The 24,998-nt window shown below is 40.1% G+C and overlaps 1 protein-coding gene across 1 annotated transcript; it reads left to right on the top strand.

Annotated features, from left to right (window-relative positions):
• The first annotated feature begins 3,217 nt into the window (after positions 1 to 3,217).
• LOC106604192 (SPARC) lies at positions 3,218 to 20,571 on the top strand. The gene is made up of 10 exons (XM_014198623.2): positions 3,218 to 3,438; positions 12,185 to 12,252; positions 12,423 to 12,461; positions 14,410 to 14,506; positions 16,956 to 17,077; positions 17,281 to 17,401; positions 18,321 to 18,454; positions 18,819 to 18,967; positions 19,318 to 19,466; positions 19,782 to 20,571. Exons 2-10 carry the CDS (start codon positions 12,193 to 12,195, stop codon positions 19,808 to 19,810), a joined length of 900 nt encoding a protein of 299 aa, XP_014054098.1. The 5' UTR covers positions 3,218 to 3,438; positions 12,185 to 12,192; the 3' UTR covers positions 19,811 to 20,571.
• The last annotated feature ends 4,427 nt before the right edge of the window (positions 20,572 to 24,998 follow it).

The following is a 24,998-nucleotide window of genomic DNA, read 5'->3' as shown; positions in this document are numbered from 1 at the left end:
TTCCAGTCCGTGTTTGTGCTGCTGTTTGAGTTGCATCCCGAATGGCAATGTAGTGCACTACTTTTGACCAGGACCCATAGGGTAGTGCACTACTTTTGACCAGGGCCCATAGGGTGCAGTTTTGACCATTTGTAGCGGTTAGCATAAAGCCAAACATCTACCTCCCCCTAGTATTTTCATAGTATACTATATCGTATTTTTATAGTATACTAGATAGTATTTTCATGGTATCCTAGATAGTATTTTTTTATAGTATACTAGATAGTATTTTTTATAGTATACTAGATAGTATTTTTTATAGTGTACTAGATAGTATTTTTTATAGTATACTAGATAGTATTTTTATAGTATACTAGATAGTATTTTTTAAAGTATACTAGATTGTCACGACTTCCGCCGAAGTTGGTCCCTCTCCTTGTTCGGGTGGCGTTCGGCGTCGACGTCACCGACCTTCTAGCCATCGCCGATCCACTTTTCATTTTCCATTGGTTTTGTCTTGACTTCCATCACACCTGGTTCCAATTCCATCAATTACATGTTGTGTATTTAACCCTCTGTTCCCCCCCATGTCCTTGTCCGTAATTGTTTCTTGTAGTGCTTGTGCACGGTATGCTGGTTATTACCGGGATTTATTTGACCCATTTCATGAATTGTTCTGTTGACGGTGGTTTTATGTTTATTAAAACGACACCGTTGTAAATCAGTTTTCGCTCTCCTGCGCCTGACTTCTCTGCCGCCAGTTCGCACCTCATTACATAGATATCATTTTTTATTGTATACTAGATAGTATTTGCATAGTATACTAGATAGTATTTTTTTATATTATGTAATACTAGATAGTATTTTTGTAGTATAATAGATAGTATTTTTTATAGTATACCAGATAGTATTTTTATAGTATACTACATAGTACTTTTATAGTATACTAGACAGTATTTTATAGTATACTAGATAGAATTTGTTATAGTATACTAGATATAATTTTTATAGTATAATAAATAGTATTTTTATTGTATACTAGATAGTATTTTATAGTAGAAGTTAGTGTAATATCTTACAGTATGTTGTTCTTGTCTATTACTGTTCTGTATTTTGTCATGTATTTGTATGTTTTATGTGGTCCCAGGAAGAGTAGCTGCTGCATGTGCAGTAGGAAATGGGGATCCTAATAAACTAAACTAAACTAGACAACCCGCACAGCCTACCCGCACTGTATCTGTGAGCTGTTGGCTAGAGCGCAGGTGCCACAACCAGAGTAGATACATTTGCTATTTAACACAACAGTTTTTGTGACAAAACTATCGGTAGAGTTGAAAATGCGATGGAAACACATCGAACTTTAGATTTTGTTTCGGTACATGAACATTTTAGCGAAGAAGTACAATTTACGGTATGTGCACTACCTCATCACACACAGATTTTTATAAGTACATTTTGTGAAAACCTACCACTGGATTGTAGAATATTCGCAGGAAAATCTGTCACCGATTGGATGGAAACCTAGCTATAGATATCCGTCTACAAGTGATTGCTGCCAACTTTTTCCAACTAATTCTTTCTTTCTCAGATAATCATTTTGAGAATGAAGGGATATATAGTAATCTGAGGCTCACACACAGCTAGTAATCTGTACTGCAGGCAGGCAGCTGGGTTGCCTGTTTTGCATGTTATTTTGGCATTAATACGTGTCACATATCAGTTTGCAAACAATGCAAAAAATATATATATAAATATATATTTATGTTTTTTCCCCACCAAGATTTACATGCTAAAATCACCACTGTCTACATTAGATTCCATCTTCCAGCCCTTCTGTATAACTAAATCTGTGAGGACTTGTTGCCTCAGATACAGGCTGTGTACTAAATGGCCCCCTATTTCCTATAGTGCACTACTTTTGACCAGAGCCCGTATAGGGAATAGGGGGCCATTTTAGGCACAGCAGCCTGTACAGACAGTACTGCTGCCACGTCTACAGGGAACCGTGAGACTCAGTTTAACGCTGTATAATTACACCGCCTCCTCTCTCTCTCTCCATCGCATGCATTGGGTCTGGGGTTTAAGAATCTGTTCCGGACAGAATGGAAAATGCCACGTTGCATTGCAACTATTTTCCCCTTGTCTGATCCAGATGTTGTTCTCCGTCCACACTGGTCTGACTGGGAAACAGACATTAGTTATCCACTATAGAGAGGCACCATCCAATATATATGTATCTGTATGTAACCCAGTGTTTCCCAACTCCAGTCCTCCAGTTCCCCCAACAGTACACATTTTTATTTCTGCCCCGGACACACCTGATTCAACTTGTCAACTAATCATCAAGTCCTCAATGAGTTCAATCCGGTGAGTTTGTCCAGGGCTGCAACACAAATGTGGGCTGTTGAGGGTACTGGAGGACTGGAGTTGGGAAACACTCCTATAACCCACTTCACAAAAATGTGATTTGAGATTGATTATTTCTGTCTGATGGTTCAACGTTGCACCAGTCACTGACTCCCCCAACGATAGAGAAATTGTTGCAGCAGGCCAATAAGATTACTGATCTCCACGTTGCCTCTCAATTTGTTCCCTTGAGGTTTATGATAAATATTTGAAACTACGTTTTAAACTTATAGAAACAATAATATGAATCAATATTTCATCTCATCTGACATTGAAATTGAGAATGAAACACATGACAATTTGACAATGGGTGTGTTCTGTATTTCAGCAGCTTCTTTCAGTAGTTATATCATTTGCCCTGTGGAGTCACTGTGAAATGTCACCTAGTGGTTGTGTATATCATACCGAGGATGGAAACCTGTAGGCCTAATTGGTTAAGGTTGAACCACGATGACATGACCCTGGGCAGGACGGTTACATCACAGTAATAACAGTCATTAGATCGTCTCCCTGGTTTCCCAGACACTTCGTCAGACAACATAGAAGCTGAACATAGGAGTGCTTTCATGTTTTTCAAAACGTTATCGCTGTCAAGTAAAATGTATACACAGTAAAATATCTGCTATCTACTGTAAGATAGAAACATTGGAATCACTTCTGAAAATGCATATCCTCCCAGTCTCTAAATAATGTCAACAACAAAAAAAAGAACTTCAAAAGCAAACCTCAGAGTGTCTTCTGTCTAGAAGGCAGCATAGAGTTACATTTAGGAGCGTCTGTCAGTCCCTCCTACCCCCTGAGGAAGGGAGGGGGTCGGGGGGCTGCTTGGGCCAGCCCACTGTAAATGTCTTCTGTCTAGAAGGCAGCATAGAGTTACATTTAGGAGCGTCTGTCAGTCCCTCCTACCCCCTGAGGAAGGGAGGGGGTCGGGGGGCTGCTTGGGCCAGCCCACTGTAAATGTCTTCTGTGTGAACTTGTGTAGCAGTTAGATTGACCCAGGAGCCTGCACAGCTGACTTCTCTTCTGTCTTTTCTGCTTGTTGGTGTTCTGAAGGTAAGACTGAGTATCCTCCAGAAGGACTTGCTGTGATTTAGCCAGTAACGTGGCATTGGAAATGCTGTGCAGTGTTTTGAGTTGCTGTGTGTTTTCACAGTGTTTATATGCACAACAGTGATTGGAGGCTTTCCTGTGGTTGTAAAAAAGAGCAGTTATATTCAAGTTATGCTTGAAAATCATAGTTTTTTTCTTGACCACACCTTGAAAGTTAAAGTATATTGTGTGAGAGAGTAATGACACGACAAAATATCTATTATATTTGAATGGTGCATAAGTTAAGGTTTTAGTGCAAAATTTGAAATTAGTAAATATTTATTTTGAAACTATTGGTAATAGAATATTTAGTTGAACAGAATATAGAAAAGTTATAGTCAAACAATTGATATCCTTTTTCATTGATTCTCTTTTGGAACAGCACAATGTTCCAGAACTATTGTGTGCCACATAGTCACTGGGAGGAGTGGTGGAGGGGGATGGGGCTCGACAAAGCCTGAGAGAGACAGAGAGACAGAGAGACAGAGAGACAGAGACGACAGAGAGACAGAGACAGAGAGAGAGAGAGAGAGAGAGAGAGAGAGAGAGGTTTACTGTTAATTTTTATTGTTTATTTCACTTTTGTTTATTTTCTACTTCACTTGCTTTGGCAATGTTAACATATGTTCCCCATGCCAATAAAGCCCTTAAATTGAATAATTGAATTGAATTGAGAGAGAGCGAGAGACAGAGAGACAGAGAGAGAGAGAGAGAAATAGACAGAGAGAGAGGAGCTATTTTCAACACAGATCCCTCCCTCCACTCCCAATTACTTCCATCAAAAGGAATGCATGTTACCATGGCAATCACCACCAGCTGTTTAGGGGCTTTGTGAGATCTTGCAGATGTCTGTCTGATGGACTCTGGGTTTGACAAACTCTCTGTCCACTGTTCTGTCTGAGAAGAACTGCAACTTTTAATACAAATAAATACTTTTAAAACAAAGAAAAGTGATAACCATCTATTCTCAATTGCCTTTTTGTACAATGATATAACTCTATTAGGATATTAGTCAATGTTTTAATATTGTTTCCTCATGTTATGAAGTTATCAGCTTTTTAAGAAAAGCACATTTCACCCATTGAGAAATCAAAGCTGGCTTATAAGATCTATTTATCTTTTTTTCAGTCTCGCAGTGAACTAAATTAAGTATTCAGGTTTGAGTTAACAACTAAAGAATGGCAAACTGTTTACGCAATGGAATGTTTTTTTCTTCACATATCCTCTTCCCTTTTGGTGAATTGAAATACTTTATTTAATTGTCTAACTTAGTATGAGAGGAGGTCGCATTTCCCTCCTCTAGTTGTTTGGTTCGATGTGCTGAAGGGTAGCTACTGTTGTGCAGAGTTTAAAGTTTAAACCAATTCAAGAAAGAGAGAAAGGACTGTGGACATTTTGAATTGGCTGCATGGCAACCCTAAGAAAGCTCTAATCCTCGACAGGAAGGAAGTTATTGTCCTCATTCCATCTCTTCACCAAAAGTCTGACGTGGACATGGCAAAAATCTAAACTCGAGTCAGCATTAAAAAAAAAAAAACAATGGAATTAACCATAGAGTCTTAGCTAGACCAGGAATGCCTGATCTCACTCCTTCACTTCTTTAACCACTGAGCAAATGTACAGAATCACAAGGGGATGGAAACCCAGGGGGATGGGTGTGAGAGAGCGGGAGCGACTCAGAGGAGGAGAGAGGAGAGAGGTTTAGATTTACAGGAAGCAGGAGCGTATTGTCTAGCGACACTCTTCTGGCTCCGTGCCAGTACAGCTAGAGCGATGAGGGTCTGAAGGCCTGTATCCAGCGTTGCAGACTGGCTAGCCCACTGTAGATGACAAAAGAGCTTCTGTGTTACATAGTAAATGGCTGACATACTCTATACCACATCAGACCAGACTTCAGAGTGAAATGTGTTTATTAAAGAAACACATGTACAGCAAACTCCATACTCAACACGAACTCAAACACCTGATTGACACAGATGTTGTATTAGTTACAGCTTGTGGTAAATTGTTAAATGATGTAACTGGAGGAATAGGAAGCTGAGTGCAGTTTTTTTTTTAAATGTGAGACAGGCGTGTGTTTGAAGTTTGGGACCAGTAGACAAACTGAGAGGATTTAAGTCCAGAGAGAATGACAGAGAAAGGGTTTAACACACATTTAAGTTATAGTACTCAGAAATTCCATTCAGATATGTATCTTAGTCACATGTTTCAACCCACTGCTTTAAGGTTAACCCCGTGAGAAAAGGGAGAAAGAAAGAGAGAGATGATGGTGGGATAGGGAGGATTTAAACAGGTCAGGTGACTAAGTCTTAACTTGGGTTACATGGACTCAGTATATCATTCCTTGACTTTTCTCCCGTTCTCTTTTGTGTACCTTAGAGGTTCCATGTGTGTCAATATAAAAACCTTTTCAAAATATATTTTATTTGCCCCTCCTGAGATTTTTTTCTCAGATGGAGCACTTTGATTTGTTGTGAAAAGGTGTCATTTAAAGCATGGTAAAATATGCTTGCTATTCAAATAGCTTGCTATTCAAAGAACGATAACATCAAGATAGTGATATACATTGTGGACATACCTTTTCCGAAGGTTCTGGAATAGGTTCTCAACATTTGACATGTTGTGAGATTTGCAGTAAAGGTTCTGGAATGGAATGGACATGTATGTCCTGTGACAGATCCATGATTCAGTACAGGAATCAGGTGGTATCTCATTGGACCTAGTTGTCCAGAGAAACACAGCTAATTCAGAAAATATTTTGTTAGTATATTTCTCAAGACTAACAACGTATGACTAGATTAATTTATTCAATTCTTTTTAGATTTTATTTCTAAATAAGTGCATGAGTTCAAAAGTGCATTGAGTCTTTGAGAGGGACTTTTCCAGTGTTTTTCAGAATGTACATTTAATGCCGGTAAATGTTTGTCTATTTACCATGCTGAGGTCCTCCTCTGACCGACATGCACAGAGGCTGAGCCCCTAGTCCCCCTTTAGCCACCAGACTTCTTTTCCAAGACATTTAACCACTGGTTATATCACCCTGGATAAGCAGAAATAATTCCCTAATCCTGCAGCCTTTAAATCCTCTTTGAAAACCGTTTAGATCTGCCTGGGCTGTTTCCCTCATAGTCGAGTTTACGCCCCAACCCAACTTGCTTACCCAACAAACATTCAAATGAAATACCTAGCTGAAAAAGGGCCTCTTTATATCACAGTTTCCTCTACCTCTACCCTGTTTGATTATGAGCACCGCTTTCCAAATAAAATAATTTGTTTTGCTGTTACGTCAGTCATCCTCCCAATGAACTGATTGACTTCCACATAATTTAAGAAAACAAGACTAAGTATGAATATGTTAAAATATCATTAAATAGGAAGTTTGGGAACACAGTAGCCCTCCAAGCTAAATATGGACATTTCTTGGAGATGATACCAGTATCTTTGTTTTCACTGTCGGTTCTCACATCTCTAGCTTCCTCTCAGACACTACCTAGCTATATGTTTGTTAGAGGTGGTAGTCCAAGTTCTCAGTGAATAAACACCTTTTTTTTTTTTCAAAGTAGAGAGAACTTTCCTTGTGCACAGTATTTTGAGACGTCATCATCCGCAACTTCTAGACCAGGGCCTTGATCCCTTCTCCTACTGGGTAGTTTTCCTCCCTGTCCAATCAAAAATGTGAATGGGGATTGAACAGACTAAACAGGCTTGGCATGATTGGTTGTTGTGACATCTTAGGCCATTGTGATTGGCTGCTTACATTGTCACTCAACTTTTGCGGGAACATGACCCAAACTGCATATGGTCCTCATCAGCAGTGGCCTGTTGTGAAAGCAGTGAACCCCCTGACACAATGTAGCCTGTTGTGAAAGCAGTGAACCCCCTGACACAATGTAGCCTGTTGTGACAGCAGTGAACCTCCTAACACAATGTAGCCTGTTTTAAAAGCCAGTCTAAAATGTGCCGTTTTGTCACACAACCACAGATGTCTCATGTTTTGAGGGAGCATGCAATTGGCATTCTGACTGCAGAAATGTCCACCAGAGCTGTTGCCAGATAATTGAATGTTCATTTCTCTACCATACGCCGCCTCCAACATCGCTTTAGAGAATTTGTCAGGACGTCCAACTGGCCTCAAAATCGCAGAGCACATGAAACCACACCAGCCCAGGACCTCCACATCCAGCTTCTTGACCCGCGGGATCGTCTGAGACCAGCAACCCAAGACAGCTGATAAAACTGTGGATTTGCACAACCAAAGAAATTCTTCACAAACTGTCAGAAACCGTCTCAGAGAAGCTCATTGTCCTCACCAGGGTCTTGACCTGACTGCAGTTCGGGGTTGTAACTGACTTCAGTGGACAAATGCTCACCTTCGATGGCCACTGGCATGCTGGAGAAGTGTGATCTTCATGGATGAATCCCGGTTTCAACTGTACTGGGCAGAAGCGGTTTGCATGTGGGCTAGCGGTTTGCATGTGGGCTAGCGGTTTGCTGATGTCAACGTTGTGAACAGTGCCCCATGGTGGGGTGGGGGTATGGGCAAGCATTAGCTACGGACAACGAACACAATTGGATTTTATCAATAGCAATTTGAATGCACAGAGATACCATGATGAGATCCTGAGGCCCATTATCGTGCCATTCATCCACCGCCATCACCTCATGTTTCAGCATGATGTACGGCCCCATGTCTCAAGGATCTGTACACAATTCCTGGAAGCTGAAAATGTCTCAGTTCTTCCATGGCCTGTATACTCACCAGACATGTCACCCATTGAGCATGTTTGGGATTCTCTGGATCGATGTGTGTTCCAGTTCCCACCAATATCCAGCAACTTAGCACAGCCTTTGAATAGGATTGGGACAACATTCTACAGGCCACAATCTACAGCCTGATTATGCAAAGGAGATGTGTGGATCTCCATGAGGCAAATTGTGGTCACACCAGATACTGACGGGTTTTCTGATCCACGCCCTGACTTTTTTTTTAGGTATCTGTGACCAACACATGAGTATCTGTCAGGGGTAAAAGTTAGGCGGTACAGTCCGGTATATCATCCGAGCAAAAGACATAGTGGGGGTACGCCATACCGGTAAAATATGAGCCTATCGCAATAATTCAAACAAAATGTCCAGAAAACTGTAGGCCATTATACCACTTCTTATCATTACTAAACTCGGCAAAAAAAAGAAAGTTCCCTATTTCAGGACCCTGTCTTTCAAAGATAATTGATAAAAAACAAAATAACTTCACAGATCTTCATTGTAAAGGGTTTAAACACTGTTTCCCATGCTTGTTCAATGAACCATGAACAATTAATGAACATGCACCTGTGGAACGGTCGTTAAGACACTAACAGCTTACAGACGGTAGGCAATTAAGGTCACAGTTATGAAAACTTAGGACACGAAAGAGGCCTTTCGACTGACTCTGAAAAACACCAATAGAAAGATGCCCAGGGTCCCTGCTCATCTGCGTGAACGTTCCTTAGGCATGCTGCAAGGAGGCATGAGGACTGCAGATGTGGCCAGGGCAATAAATTGCAATGTCTGTACAGTGAGATGCCTAAGACAGCGCTACAGGGAGACAGGACGAACAGCTGATCGTCCTCGTAGTGGGGAAACCTATTGTTAGCTTTATATTTTGAAATAAATAAATAAAAAGTATCCAGATAATATAAAGTGTTCTATAACTGTGTTTAACTCCGTGAATCCTTATGCTACAAAAAAGCTTTAAAATGCCTGCGAAAGACGTGACTCTGATGCGTATGGGGATATATTGATTCATCTCTATAACAATCTGAAGCTGAGCTGCGGCCTTCAATATTCGAGGAGACAAAAAAATAAAGGAATTTTCTATTCTGTCCCTATTAATTGAGCTTTTCACTTTCTGAAAAGAGATGTTTAAACCCAGGCAGCTTTTAGGGAAGCACTTCTGCTGTTGGGTTTATCAACAGACGAGTAGTCAGCAGTTGAAGCTTAAAATGTTCTGTGTCGATCGAGCCTCTGTCTGGGTTTGAAAGATATAACTTTTGGAAGTGCCATGCTTAGATCCATAAGGATGTCTAATATTTCATTATTTGCTAATAGGAACCGTTTCGTTGCAAACAAAACTCTCTGGTTTGACATGGAGAAATGGTAAGAACGCCTATTCCTCGGTCCATTCTTCCCTGAAACTTCTATGTTCATTGTCCACCTTTCTTTTGAGACATTCTCAGAGGGACATGTCCTCATATAAAAAACGAATTTAATTGAGGCATTGTGATTTTTATCAATGCAATCAGAAGGAAAATATTAGGCTATGTTATTAACATTTGAACTGATTATATAGCCTACTAACCAGATGTGGTAAAAGGTGTTTAATTTGCGGTGTAGGCCTCTGAATTGGACTGCTGTTATGTTCTGCCGACTATTTTAGAAACATATTTGCCCAAGGTCAAACCTATCGCCGAGCCTTGCTGTACACTTTTCTAGTTTAGTGGGGATAGGAAGGTGAACAGGGCCGTTCTGCCACCCATACCTTTTTTTGGGGTTCACGTGAACACAGACAAAGAAGGTCCCGTACCTGGAAGACATATCATCTACTTTCAACCCTGATAATCCATAGATTAGGACCTAATGAATTCATTTAAATTGACTGATTTCCTTTAGGAAATGAGAATAAATAGAAATAGATAGAGAGTGAGAGAGAGATGGAGAGAGAAACAGAGAGCGATGGAGAGAGAAACTGAGAGAGAAATGGAGAGAGAAGTCAGTGAAGTGCACCTGTGAGACAAAGGGCCCTTGTTTTGAAGCACAGATCAAACTCTTCACAGGGCTCAGTCAGAGAGAGACGGAAGAGAGAGAGGGAAGACAGGGGTTTTGCTCTACAGGACAAAGATATAGTCCCTTATATTCCTTTATCCATGATCTAGTGGCTCACTGTCTGGCTGGCCTCCTTCCATTGTAAATGTCCCTTTGATGTGTGTGTGTGTGTGTGTGTGTGTGTGTGTGTGTGTGTGTGTGTGTGTGTGTGTGTGTGTGTGTGTGTGTGTGTGTGTGTGTGTGTGTGTGTGTGTGTGTGTGTGTGTGTGTGTGTGTGTGTGTGGGGGGGGGGGGTCTGAGCTAGAGCGGTGTTTGTGAGACAAGGATAGATCCCGAAGGGGCCAGGTCTTTTTACAAAAACGTCTGTAAAGTTTGAATGGTTTGAGCTACAAACTATTAAAAGTTATCTATGAAAAGCTGAGGATCTCACGAACACACACATAGTGTCTATAATACTGTAATAAACTCACATAGTTGCTGTCACAAACTCCAAACTCCACAGAGTTGTCACTGACTAGTTGGACAATAATTTCCCACTGAGAAAAAAATATATATCAATTCATTTTTATCAGGTTTTTGCTTTGGCACAACTTGTTTTTTTTATTGACATTGGTCATTAAAACTCATGAATGCAACTGTTCATGTCAAATTATTTTGTGTTCTACTTGTATCCCTTGTTATCCTGAAAATAAAATGGTAAAACACTTCATTGTGAGGCTAAATATAACGGCTGGACATGCAGACCAATGAAAAGCCGATTTTTAGCTGGGATCTCAGGACTGATAGGGTTAAGAAATGATATGTTGGATTCAAGTCTCCAACTAAACCAAACAATACAAGTTAAAGAAAAGGATTGAAACTATCCAAGCATTACATACCTAGTTGATATTTGGTTGGGTTGTCAACCAAACACAATTCAAGATTACTTTATGGCTATCTTACAACAAATGTATTTATTCACTTTACAGTGAGTAACACATCCATGGTCAGGAGGTTACTGTAACTATAAATGTAATCACAGAAGGCGTGCATGTTTAAGATAGCATGCGAAAGGTTTCAGGTCCGTGGAGAGCTTCACAATTGCTATAGGAAGCTGTGCAGAATCTCAAACAGCATTGATCATGTACTTTACTGTACTATTGATGTAATCTCAACTGGAATCCAGGTCATTTGATTGTTCTATGAGATGAAGCACAGTAATAACACCATAAGTTGTTGTTATAAAATGTAAAAATATCTGACATTGAAAGTGCAGTGAAAACACATTTAAATGACAACTAAACCAAAAAATGTGAAATTGTTTTTCCGTTGGAATGGTTGAAAGCATAGTGATAACACATTGGGAATTCAACACATTTCTGGTTGTCTTTTTGAGTGTGTGAAAATAGGTTGGAATCTCATTGATAAATATCAGTCTTTTTGAGTGGGTGAGTAAAGGTTGAAACGTCTCAACCAAATATTACCCACATTTCCACAAATGACGTGGTGTACCCAGTGAGGTGCCTGTCGATCAGGAGATTGAATTTAGCTCCGGTGATTGAATTTGGAGAGAGAAATTTGAGCTATCCACAAAGAATGTTATACGTAGCCATCTCCCTATAATCAGACAGGACAGTGAACGGTTTGTCTGGAACCAAACACTACCCATGAGCCTTTGTGATTCTTGAAGAAGCATCTTGTATTGTCCCTGCATGACTTGTTTGACCACACCTGAGTAAATGTCTGGACTGTGTCTGGCCCATACACTTTATACACTGTGTATAATAAAGTACATAGTGCTGCAGTCTAGACAGGTGGTAAACTGGAAAGGAGTATGACCTTACCTGCACCTCATTATAAACCAAACGTCAGTTGAATTGAATGTGTTTAATGTGTATTAAATGTTCATCTTTGTGTCTCTCTCTAGACTGAACGATGAGGGTGTGTATTGTCTTCCTCCTGTGCCTAGCTGGCCAGGCATTCACCGCTTCCATTGTAAGTGTCCCTTTGGTGTGTGTGTGTGTGTGTGTGTGTGTGTGTGTGTGTGTGTGTGTGTGTGTGTGTGTGTGTGTGTGTGTGTACTGTGTGTGTGTGTGTGTGTGTGTGTGTGTGTTTCACTTGTATTGCAAACAATCATAATAACACCATCATCATAACCATTTCAGACGGAGGAGGAGCCCATCATTGATGATGTCGTTGAGGAGGTAAGGCCATTGACTTGTTGACAGAATTCTATGGACAGGTTAAACAGCTTGAACATACCCACACTGGTTTGGTTGAATCAACGTTGTTTCCATGTCATTTACGTGGATTAGATGTTGAATTGATGTCTGTGCCCAGTGGGAGCGAATTAGGAATAGTGTACTGTAGGAATTAAAACACAGCCAGATGAAAATAATTAGGAATATTGTAGTGTAGGAATTAAAACACAGCCAGATTAAAATAATTATAAATAGTGTACTGTAGGAATTAAAACACAGCCAGATTAAAATGATTAGAAATATTTCAGTGTAGGAATTAAAACACAGCCAGATTAAAATAATTAGAAATAGTGTACTGTAGGAATTAAAACACAGCCAGATTAAAATGATTAGAAATATTGTAGTGTAGGAATTAAAACACAGCCAGATTAAAAACAATGACTCTACATTTATATTCTTTATTCTCTCTGTGTCTTTTGACAAATTAACAAACTAAAACAGAACAGTACCAATTTGACTAAAATAATTTATCTCCACCATTTTGTGGCAGAGGACTTTTCTCTTGAATGTTGACCATTTCCTGCAATGAAGCCAAAGCGAGAGAGAGAGTTGGAGAGAGTACGGGAAAGAGCGAGAGAGTAAATCCCACAAGTTATAAATACAGCGGACAGGAAACCATGACGTTTTAATGGCTTCGCCACATGTGGCTCAGACTCTATCCATCCCATCCAGCTGCAGGCTGCTAGACCTCTCTCTAGACCTGTCTGAAGTATAGACGTCTGCTAGACCTCTCTCAAGACCTGTCTGAAGTATAGATCTCTGCTAGACCTCTCTAGACCTGTCTGAATTACAGATCTCTGCTAGACCTCTCTCAAGGCCTGTCTGAAGTACAGATCTCTGCTAGACCTCTCTAGACCTGTCTGAATTACAGATCTCTGCTAGACCTCTCTAGACCTGTCTGAAGTACAGATCTCTGCTAGACCTCTCTCTAGACCTGTCTGAAGTACAGATCTCTGCTAGACCTCTCTCTAGACCTGTCTGAATTACAGATCTCTGCTAGACCTCTCTCTAGACCTGTCTGAAGTACAGATCTCTGCTAGACCTCTCTCTAGACCTGTCTGAAGTACAGATCTCTGCTAGACCTCTCTCTAGACCTGTCTGAAGTACATATCTCTGCTAGACCTCTCTCTAGACCTGTCTGAATTACAGATCTCTGCTAGACCTCTCTAGACCTGTCTGAATTACAGATCTCTGCTAGACCTCTCTCAAGACCTGTCTGAAGTACAGATCTCTGCTAGACCTCTCTCTAGACCTGTCTGAATTACAGATCTCTGCTAGACCTCTCTAGACCTGTCTGAATTACAGATCTCTGCTAGACCTCTCTCTAGACCTGTCTGAAGTATAGATCTCTGCTAGACCTCTCTCTAGACCTGTCTGAAGTACAGATCTCTGTTAGACCTCTCTCTAGACCTGTCTGAAGTACAGATCTCTGCTAGACCTCTCTCTAGACCTGTCTGAAGTATAGACGTCTGCTAGACCTCTCTCTAGACCTGTCTGAATTACAGATCTCTGCTAGACCTCTCTCTAGACCTGTCTGAAGTATAGATCTCTGCTAGACCTCTCTCTAGACCTGTCTGAAGTACAGATCTCTGTTAGACCTCTCTCTAGACCTGTCCGAATTACAGATCTCTGCTAGACCTCTCTCTAGACCTGTCTGAAGTACAGACGTTGGCTACACTTCCTTCTGCACCTTGATAACTAAAGATATTTAGCTACAGGTTCATTTTCAGGTACTGAAGTTGTGCTACCAAATCATGCCCATTGCCCATAGCTTACGTACAATACTGTCATTTTTTATATGGTATATATTCACTTTAAATGTGATGAGTCAAACTGTTGGAAGTACTATGTCTCTATTGGCGGCTCCATGTTGTGACTTGGTTTGTGTCAGGCACAGCCAGAAGTGGGAGCCAACCCAGTGCAGGTAGAGATCGGAGACTTTGACGAGGCCATTGATGTTGTGGAGGAAGAAGAGGACATCACTGAGAGTGAGTAAATAGACATTGCAGCTGGTTGAGAGAAGCTGGTTGAGAGAATGTCAAGAGTGTGCAAAGCTGTCGTCAAGGCAAAGGGTGGCTACTTTGAAGAATCTCAAATCTCAAATATATTTTATTTTTGATAAACACTTTTTTGGTTACTACATAATTTCATATGTGTTATTTCATAGTTTTGAGGTCTTCACTATTATTCTACAATGTAGAAAATAGTAAAAATAAAGAAAAACCCTTGAATGACTTTTGACTGGTACTATGTGATCATCTAAAAATGTAAGAAAGGTTTGAAATGATTATGTCTTAGTCAAATATTATATCAGTTTGGGCTTCTTGTGGTCAATTTGCAGTCTACAAATGATTTGTAATTATGTACCGGTCTCCTGACCATCCGCTCAGGAAAAGATTGTTCCGCGGCTGAATGTAGATGATGATCCCTGGGCTAGTATATCTTTTAAGCTGCTTAGGAGCCATTAGCTTTAGTAAAGGTGTGACAACATCAATCAAATTAAGCTGTATGTTGGTGCTCCTTTGCAGCAGCTGTGTTGTGAGATGTTGGCTAGATGGTAGAGAGGGGAGGGGGGGGGGGACACGTTGGTAATGACAGAGTGCTTCTGTCTCAAAAGACAGACATATCATTATGTGTTCCATCCAATGGTTCCACCAATCTTCCTGGAAACGGAAAATAAACCCTTCTCCTAATTGGCAGGGGCTCCGCCACACTCCTTCTTTGCTAACTACCGCCAGGAATATATTAATTGTAATTAATTATAATTAATTGTATAAATATATATATATATATAAATATATATATATATATATATATATATATATATATATATATATATATATACAATTAATTTGGAAAGTATTCAGACCCCTTGACTTTTTCCACATTTTGTTATGTTACAGCCCTATTCTAAAATGGATTAAATTGTTTTTTTCTCCTGATCAATCTACACACAATACCCCATAATGACAAAGCAAAAAAAGTTTTTTAGACATTTTAGCAAATTTATAAAATAAAAAATGTAAATATCACATTTACATAAGTATTCAGGCTCTTTACTCAGTACTTTATTGAAGCACCTTTGGTAGCGATTAAAGCTTTGAGTTTTCTTGGGTAAGACGCTACAAGCTTGGCACACCTGTATTTGGGGAGTTTCTCCCATTCCTCTCTGCAGATCCTCTCAAGCTCTGTCAGGTTGGATGGGGAGCATCGCTGCACAGCTATTTTCAGGTCTCTCCAGAGATGTTTCATCGGGTTCAAGTCTCTGGCTGGGCCACTCAAGGACATTCAGAGACTTGTCCCGAAGCCACTCCTGCGTTGTCTTAGCTGTGTGCTTAGGGTCATTGTCCTGTTGGAAGGTGAACCTTCGCCCCCAGTCTGATGTCCTGAGAGCTCTGGAGCAGGTTTCCATCAAGGATCTCTTTGTACTTTGCTCCGTTCATCTTTGCCTTGATCCTGACTAGTCACCCAGTCCCTGCCGCTGTAAAACATCCACACAGCATGATGCTGCCATCACTATGCTTCACTGTAGGGATGGTGCCAGGTTGCCTCCAGACATGATGCTTGGCATTCAGCCAAAGAGTCCTATCTTGGTTTCATCAAACCAAAGAATCTTGTTTCTCATGGGCTGGGAGTCTTTAGGTGCATTTTGGCAAACTCCAAGCAAACTCTTTTACTGAGGAGTGGCTTTCATCTAGCCACTCTACAGTGGAACTGGAGCTCTGTCAGAGTGACCATCGGGTTCTTGGTCACCTCCCTGACCAAGGCCCTTCTCCCCTGAATACTCAGTTTGGCCGGGCGGCCATCTCTAGGAAGAGTTTTGGTGGTTCCAAACTTCTTCCATTTAAGAATGATGGAGGCCACTGTGTTCTTAGGGACCTTCAATGCTGCAGAACATTTTTGGTACCCTTCCCCAGATATTTTCCTCAGAGCTCTTCGGACAATTCCTTCGACCTCATGGCTTGACTTTTACTCTGACATGCACTGTCAACTGTGGAACCTTATATAGACAGGTATGTGCCTTTCCAATTCATGTCCAATCAATTAAATTTACCACAGGTGGATTCCACTCAAGTTGTAGAAACATATCAAGGATGATCAATGGAAACAGGATGCACCTGAGCTCAATTTCTAGTCTCATAGCAAAGGGTCTGAATATTTATGTAAATAAGGTATTTCTGTTTTTATTTTTAATAAATTTGCATTTCTAAAACCTGTTTTCGCTTAGTCATTTTGGGGTATTGTGTATAGATTGCTGAGATTTTAGAATAAGGCTGTAAGGTAACAAAATATGGAAAAAGTCAAGGGGTTTCAATACTTTCCAAATGCACTGTATCTGTTGAATAGCTGAGCAGGAAATTCAAGGGCAAAAGAACATTTCTGATATGTTCCATTTTTAATATTCCAGAATTTTTTTTAAACACTTTCCTTTGTTAGACCCCTGTTTGAACCACCACTGCAAGAAAGGAAAGGTGTGTGAGGTCGATGAGGAGAACACCCCCATGTGTGTCTGCCAGGACCCCACTACCTGCCCTGCTGCTGTTGGAGAGTTTGAGCATGTGAGTTATCATCATAGAAATTATATTCTAATCTGTTCAGATCAACATCAAGTAGTCCTAGACATGTCTCATACACAACACTGTTCCTAATACAGTAGAACCTTGACCTGTACAGTAATGTTACTACTATAGGCATCATTGGCTCATTCTTGATATAAATTCTGATTTATATCTGATTCATGAATGTAATCTGTGTATCTCAGGTTTGCGCCACCGACAATACAACCTACGACTCTTCCTGCCACTTCTTTGCCCAGAAGTGCAGTCTGGAGGGAACCAAGAAGGGCCACAAGCTGCACCTGGACTACATCGGGCCATGCAAATGTGAGCTATGGTTTATAGTTACAAATTGTATTTAATTAATATCAATTCAATGTATTAACCCTCCCAGGGGCCATTGAGAATGTTTTAATCCAACCATTCAATTCAGTGCAATAATTCTCACCTTTTTGAGAATCCCCCTTAGACATATTTTCCTCTGAGACTCCGTTCCCAGTGTAATTGGTTATGCTGTCTTCGAGCTGAAGCCCTGCTGAAAGCTTCTCCAGGGAATGATTAATGGGCTGAACTAGAGGGACCTTGCCTTAAGGACTCCAACACATAGAGTGGAGGGCAGGCTGTAGCATGCTCACTGCATCGCTGCCCTTCCCGATTTACCGCTGAATCTGCAGCTAAATGTCTGTCATTAAATAACAGAACCAAGCCCATGCATCTCTCACTGTTGGTGATGAGTACCTTAGGACTGAAGGGCACAGATGGAGATCATGTTGTGGACCCAAAAACTTAAAATAACACTTTCTTTTAACTATTGGCCTCTAAATGTCAGGTACTGTATTCAACCAAGGAATTAAACAAAAGGTACAAAATCATTGCCTTAGGGGCTGTGTGCATCAACCATACATTTCAATGGACACAAATGTCATATTTTGTGTGAGTTGTGGGTTTTATGTTCTATGACAAAAGGCGGTTTGAGAATGGATTTTGACTTGAATGTCATACTTGCAAAACAACTTTCTGACCATGACTTACTTGACTTAATTAAATGAAACCCTTTGGCTCCTTGTGGACCATAGGTCATTGAACATACCTTTTCCAATTGTTCCTGGGTATTCCCCGTTTCCTTTTTCTCTCTCTGACCATACCTAATGTTTCTTCCTGTTTATTCTCCAGTCACTGAGGCTTGTGTGGACAGAATAGCTCTAAAATATAGTAGAACTTTTTCTCCTTCCTGTTTATTCTCCAGTCATCGAGGCCTGCATGGATGCTGAGCTGAATGAGTTCCCCCTGCGTATGAGGGACTGGCTGAAGAACGTTCTGGTCTCCTTGTACGAGCGCGATGAGGAGAACAACCTCCTGACTGAGAAGCAGACGCTCAGAGTAAGTCCAATTATCAATTTCTATAAACACAGCACAGAAACCATTTACTGTTTGCCTACTGAGGATGGGTCAAAATCATTAATAAACACAGCATAGAACCAATTCATTTTGCTTGCGTTCATTTAACGAACTCCGTGGATGGGTCAAAATATATATATATTTTTTGTATTATTATTTTTCTTAATTTAACCTTTATTTCACTAGGCAAGTCAAATATGATTATAGGATTTGATGGTCTGCTCTCACTATGAAGTTGACTCCTTTTGTGCATCCAATCCTACTGGGAATTATTTATCACTTGGTTCAATTCGAAAGAATATTAGACAAACTAATGTTTGCAAAACAAATGTGAATTGCCTTGCAGGTGAAGAAGATCTATGAGAATGAGAAGAGACTGCAGGCTGGAGAGCACACCCTGGACCTGCTGGCCCACGACTTTGAGAAGAACTACAACATGTACATTTTCCCCGTCCACTGGCAGTTCGGTCAGCTGGACCAGCACCCCGTCGATGGGTAGGTTGAGAAGAAGAAGAAGAGTTTCCTGTCTTCTGCTTCAGCTGGATTGTTTCAACATCACACAAATACAGGCTTGCTTGGGCTATACCTTTGATTCAACTCTGTACCAGTCAGGACATCAATAATGAAACATTTCTACAATGTCTCAGAAAGGATATTGGCAGCATGTCTGAATCTATTGTTTTATGAGCAAAAAAGCAGTGCTACGTTCTTCATAACACTATTTAAAGGATCATATGGGTTTTCTAGGGTCTAAAACAAAATCTTAGAAAGTCTTCTAAAGCCTTTCTAAATCCTTTAGAAGGCCTACATAGATGCTTCGTAACATGTTTTCTGTGGTGTTGTAGGTTCCTGTCCCACACAGAGCTGGCCCCCCTGCGCGCCCCTCTCATCCCCATGGAGCATTGCACCACTCGTTTCTTCGAGCAGTGCGACGCTGACAATGACAAGTACATCGCCCTGGAGGAGTGGGCCAACTGCTTCAGCATCAAGGAGGGTGAGTAGTTTTAAAACACCTCGTTCATAGTTTACACTCGTTATTTTACTGCCTCAAAGAAACCAGGAGGACCAAGGCACACTTTGGGCTGTTAAAATGCCTTCATTGTCTGCGTCTGAAATTGCAGCCTATTCCCTATACAGCGCACTACTTTTGACCAGCACCCTTTGGGCTACATAGGGCACAGGGTGCCATTTCAGACGGAGCCATGTCTTCCCGTCCTTTTATTTGACTGTTTTTGATTTTAAAAATGGTTCAGAGCATGGCCATTTCATTACTGCTTGTTAATGCTGGGCTTGTTTTTTCTGTTTTCAGAGGATGTCAACAAGGACCTTGTCATCTAAACTCACCCGCTGACCTACAGTATGAAAACTAGTCTCTATTGGGACGAGGTGCTAAACTGATCCCTAAATGAAAGAAACACAGTAACGGTGCATACTAACTAATTAACGACCGACCTATACCACTAACATTGATGGAAAAAAGAGATGTGCACCGTCTGAACTAACAATCACAAAACGTGATCATGATGCAACTTCAAATTTGTCTTGTTTTTGGGCTAATAAATAAGCTTTTTGTGACGAGAGGGAGATATAAATGTATGTTGAACAGGTTGTGATAATGGTTGTTGATCACAACATTTATCTTTTTTTCACTTAATCAGGGCTGTGATTTAATAACTTCAATTTGAAAATTCTTTGAAGGAGACAAATTTGTAAAATCAAATCAATTCTAAATAAATGCTCCTTTCGCTTTTTAAACATATTTAGTTGTTTTCACTCTTTTGGTGGTGGACTCATTTTGTCATCTCTATTGTTTTGTTTGTTAGTTCATTGACTTTGACTACTGCTTTAAATTAAGGCCTGACTATCCACAGGTTGGTTTTCTGACATAGATTCTGTCACACAAGGGCATAAGTGTACTGAAAAATGATTGAGACAATAAAAGGAAATATTGTTTAAACTCTACGAGGAAAGCATCTTGCAGGTTGAGCGTTTTTCCTCACACTATATACCGTAGCATGTTTACCGACGTTCGTATACTTTTTGGATACCGTGTGAACACAATAGAACTCTTTCCTCAAATAAAAATGATCTGAAATGTCCAACACTGTTGCATGCTTTCATATCTGCAATTCTTCACAATCCTCACAACGTTGATACATTTAATCCGGAACAAATGGAAAACACCTTAACACTGACGTAGAACATTTCATGGGAATTAGTTGTATTTACCTGGTAGTTTTGAAAAAAGACCTCTAAAGTGTCCATATCACAGATACGTATCATCATGAAGTATCAAGTAATTCACATTTTTTAAGAATCATCTATCCCTAAAAAACAAGCCACACGTACAAGGTGTTCTGTACTGTATGGTAGGCTACGCCTTAGTCTTATGAGTACAGGCTCAGTACACGTCTCAACATCCTGTGATGACTCATCTGGTAACGACTAACACGTTCAAGTCTCAGAACCCCAGAGTGTAATCCTGGCCCTTGAGTCCAGTATGTTTTGTCAAAACATTGGTATACCAAATAGCAAACGTTTTCTAACCCTATATTTAAGTCTATTTTGAAAAGTTCAAACCAGCACTTTGCATACACTTGAAGCTATCATATCTAACAACTTCTTTATTAGACCAATAACCTTGTGCAGTTAATAAAATGTCCTGTCTGCTTCTGTTGTCATGCATGCAATGAGAAAAATACTGTACCATAGAATTGCATTGTATTTGTAAAACCAGCTGGACACCCTGCCCCAGTGAACCCAGATGAATAGATTAGCCAGGACAAGGCTAGTTTAGTTTTCTATAATCGTTAGAGATATAATAACATTATTATATATTATAATCAGAGAAGTTAATGAAATGTATCCTCTAAAGCAAGAGAAAGAAGATCAAATGGCCATACTTTCCATATTTGGTACAAAACTAGAACAAGCTCAGAGTTTCCTCTTGAGAGAATCTAAGAAAGGTCCCATGAGAGAGAGGAAAGAAGCCTGTAGGGCATTACTACAGCACCCTGTTACCATCTCCACCCGTTCAGCCAGACAGTACAGGGAGGCAGGAACTCTGGACAGCTGGAGAGCCTCACCCACAAAGACTCAGCCAGAGGCACCGCCCCTTCTTCCATAAGGGGAAAATATCTTCCCTTCTCTCCAAGACAAACGGTGGGAATAAGAGTTGAGTACAATGATATACTTGACAACAATTCTCACAGATTTTGGGGGGGATTAATAAACAACGTGAATTAAATAAATGCTTTAGCATATTCTTCATTTCTCTGACTAGAAGAAAATGTGTTCACCTTTATTATGATGTTCAGTGTTGAATCGACCACAGATCATTTGTATCGTTCTGGTGAGATACTGATCGTTCACAGGATGAACTAACAACCCAGAAAGTGTTTTTAGCTTTAATATTGCAAATAGATTGTCTGCATCATTTCCAATCCCCCATATATGTTTTTGTAAATATATATATATATATATATATATATACACATACATACACACACACACACACACACACACACACACACACACACACACACACACACACACACACACACACACACACACACATACATACACACATACACACATACATACATACATACATACATACATACATACATACATACATACATACATACATACATACATACATACATACATACATACATACATACATACATACATACATACATACATACATACATACATACATACACAGTACCAGTCAAAACTTTGGATACACCTACTCATTCAAGGGTTTTATTTTATTTGTACTATTTTCTACATTGTAGAATAATAGTGAAAACATCAAAACTATGAAATAACACATACAGAATCATGTAGTAACCAAAAAAAGTGTTAAACGAATCAAAATATATTTTATATTCTAGAGTCTTCAAAGTAGCCACCATTTGCCATGATGACAGCTTTGCACACGCTTGGCATTCTCTCAACCAGCTTCATGAGGTAGTCACCTGGAATGAAATTCAATTAACTAGTGTGCATTGTTAAAAGTTAATTTGTGGAATTTCTTTCCTTCTTAATGCATTTGAGCCAATCAGTTGTGTTGTGACAAGGTAGGGTTTGTATACAGAATAGAGCCCTATTTGGTAAAATATTACGTATCTTGCCATATTACGGCAAGAACAGCTCAAATAAGCAAAGACAAACGACAGTCCATCATTACTTTAAGACATGAAGGGCAGTCAATCTGGCAAAAGTTTATTCAATTGCAGTCGCAAAAACCATCAAGCGCTATGATGAAACTGGCTCTCATGAAGACCGCCACAAGAGTTACCTCTGCTGCAGAGAATAATTTAATTAGAGTTACCAGCCTCAGAAATTACAGCCCAAATAAATGCTTCACAGAGTTCAAGTAACAGACACATCTCAACATCAACTGTTCAGAGACTGCGTGAATCAGGCCTTCATGGTTGAATTGCTGCAAAGAAACCACTACTAAAGGACGCCAATAAGAAGAAGAGACTTGCTTGGGCAAAGAAACACGAGCAATGGACATCAGACCGGTGGAAATCTGTCGTTTGGTCTGATGAGTCCAAATTTGAGATTTTTGGTTCCAACCGCCATGTCTTTGTGGGATGCAGAGTAGGTGAACGGATGATCTCCGCATGTGTGGTTCCCACAGTGAAGTATAGAGGAGGAGGTGCGATGGTGTGGGGGTGCTTTGCTTGTGACACTGTCTGTGATTTATTTTTAATTCAAGGCACACTTAACCAGCATGGCTACCACAGGATTCTGCAGCGATACGCCATCCCATCTGATTTGCTCTATCATTTGTTTTTCAACAGGCCAATGACCCAAAACACACCTCCAGGCTGTGTAAGGGCTATTTGACCAAGGAGAGTGATGGAGTGCTGCATCAGATGACCTGGCCTCCACAATCACCCGATCTCAACCTAATTGAGATTGTTTGGGATGAGTTGGACCGCAGAGTGAAGAAAAAGCAGCCGTCAAGTGCTCAGCATATGTGGGAACTCGTTCAACACTGTTGGAAAAGCATTCCTCATGAAGCTGGTTGAGAGAATGCCAAGAGTGTGCAAAGCTGTCATCAAGGCAAATTGTGGCTACTTTGAAGAATCGAAAATCTAAAATACATTTTTATTTGTTTTACACTTTTTTGGTTACTGTATGATTCCATATGCGTTATTTCATAGTTTTGATGTCTTCACTGCTATTCTACAATGTAGAAAATAGTAAAAATAAAGAAAAACCCTGGAATGAGTAGGTGTGTCCAAAATTTTGACTAGTACCTTACATATCTTTTTAAAATATATTTTCCTTTATTATTTTCCACTAACCCTCCCTTAATTGGAGCAAACACTAGTGGAGTAAACACTTCCAGCTTATACATACTATATACATTTTATGGACAGTCTATTTTACAATAGTTATATATGTTTTGTTTTTAGTCCTGTCCTTCCACTACCTTCAACCACTCCCATCTATTTCTGATGTCCATCCAGCAAGATTTTAATTTGCCATATATTTTTAACTGTGCTGTTTCACAAAAGTTCTGAGCCTATATACAGTTTGAGGACACAGTACATTTTACATGAGTTATCTTGTTGTTATTAGTCCCACCCTTCAGATCCATTCAACCTCTCCCATCTATCTCTTAACACCATCCATGTTGGATTTCTCTTTGCACTATATTTTTCAACTGTGCTGTGAAGTTTCACAAAAGTTCTGAACCATTCTATTCTCATAGTTTCTACAGATTGTAAATGAAAGAGAACATTTTTTGCTAAAAGTATTATTATATTATTGATTGATTGACTATGACTTTTCAAATCACCCAGCAGTGCTATCTGCAGAGTTAGCTCCAGGTAAATGTTGCAATTCTTCAGCCATTTCTGGACCTGTGACCAAAAACAAGCTACATATGGACAGTACCAAAACAAATGATCTAATGATTCTGTCTCTTCACAGCAAAATCTGCAGAGCTGGGAAGGTTGTATCCCCCATATAACAATTCTATGTTTTGAACACAACCCATAACGTTTTTGCAAAATGTAATATCTTCAAGAATCAGATCATGACAGTCAAAAGAATGGAGGGAAGATGACCAGTGAAAATTTGATAGATGTTGGGCAAAAGTTCTGATACAATAAGGTTCCATATGAGTGGTCAACCGTCAGATGAACACAAACTCATTATCATGCAATTAGGGATTGAGAATAACCCCAACTGGCTACAATTCAGTCCAGACATCATGTGATATGAAGAGGTCTGTGTGTATTTGTGTCGCCCCCTAGTGGATGAACGCATAACTTCTCTAGACTATATAGGTACGCTTGATTTAACTCGCCTGTCGCACCGGTTGGTCAGAAGTTTCAGTTTTGGGTTCATTCCATCGGTGCTGAAAGAGAACGCTGCCCACCAGGTGAAGCTGCCACTGTATTGAAGCCATTGGATGCAGTTCATCTTCGCGCACCACGCTTTATTACGGGTGATGGGTTCAGTCAATGAATGGATGGGTCCAGGACACATCAATGTA

This window comes from Salmo salar, chromosome ssa05 (assembly GCF_905237065.1).
Source record: "Salmo salar chromosome ssa05, Ssal_v3.1, whole genome shotgun sequence".
NCBI classification, from domain to species: domain Eukaryota; kingdom Metazoa; phylum Chordata; class Actinopteri; order Salmoniformes; family Salmonidae; genus Salmo; species Salmo salar.
The sequence above is the reverse complement of the archived record's forward strand: the minus strand, read 5'-3'. Positions and strand labels throughout refer to the sequence as shown.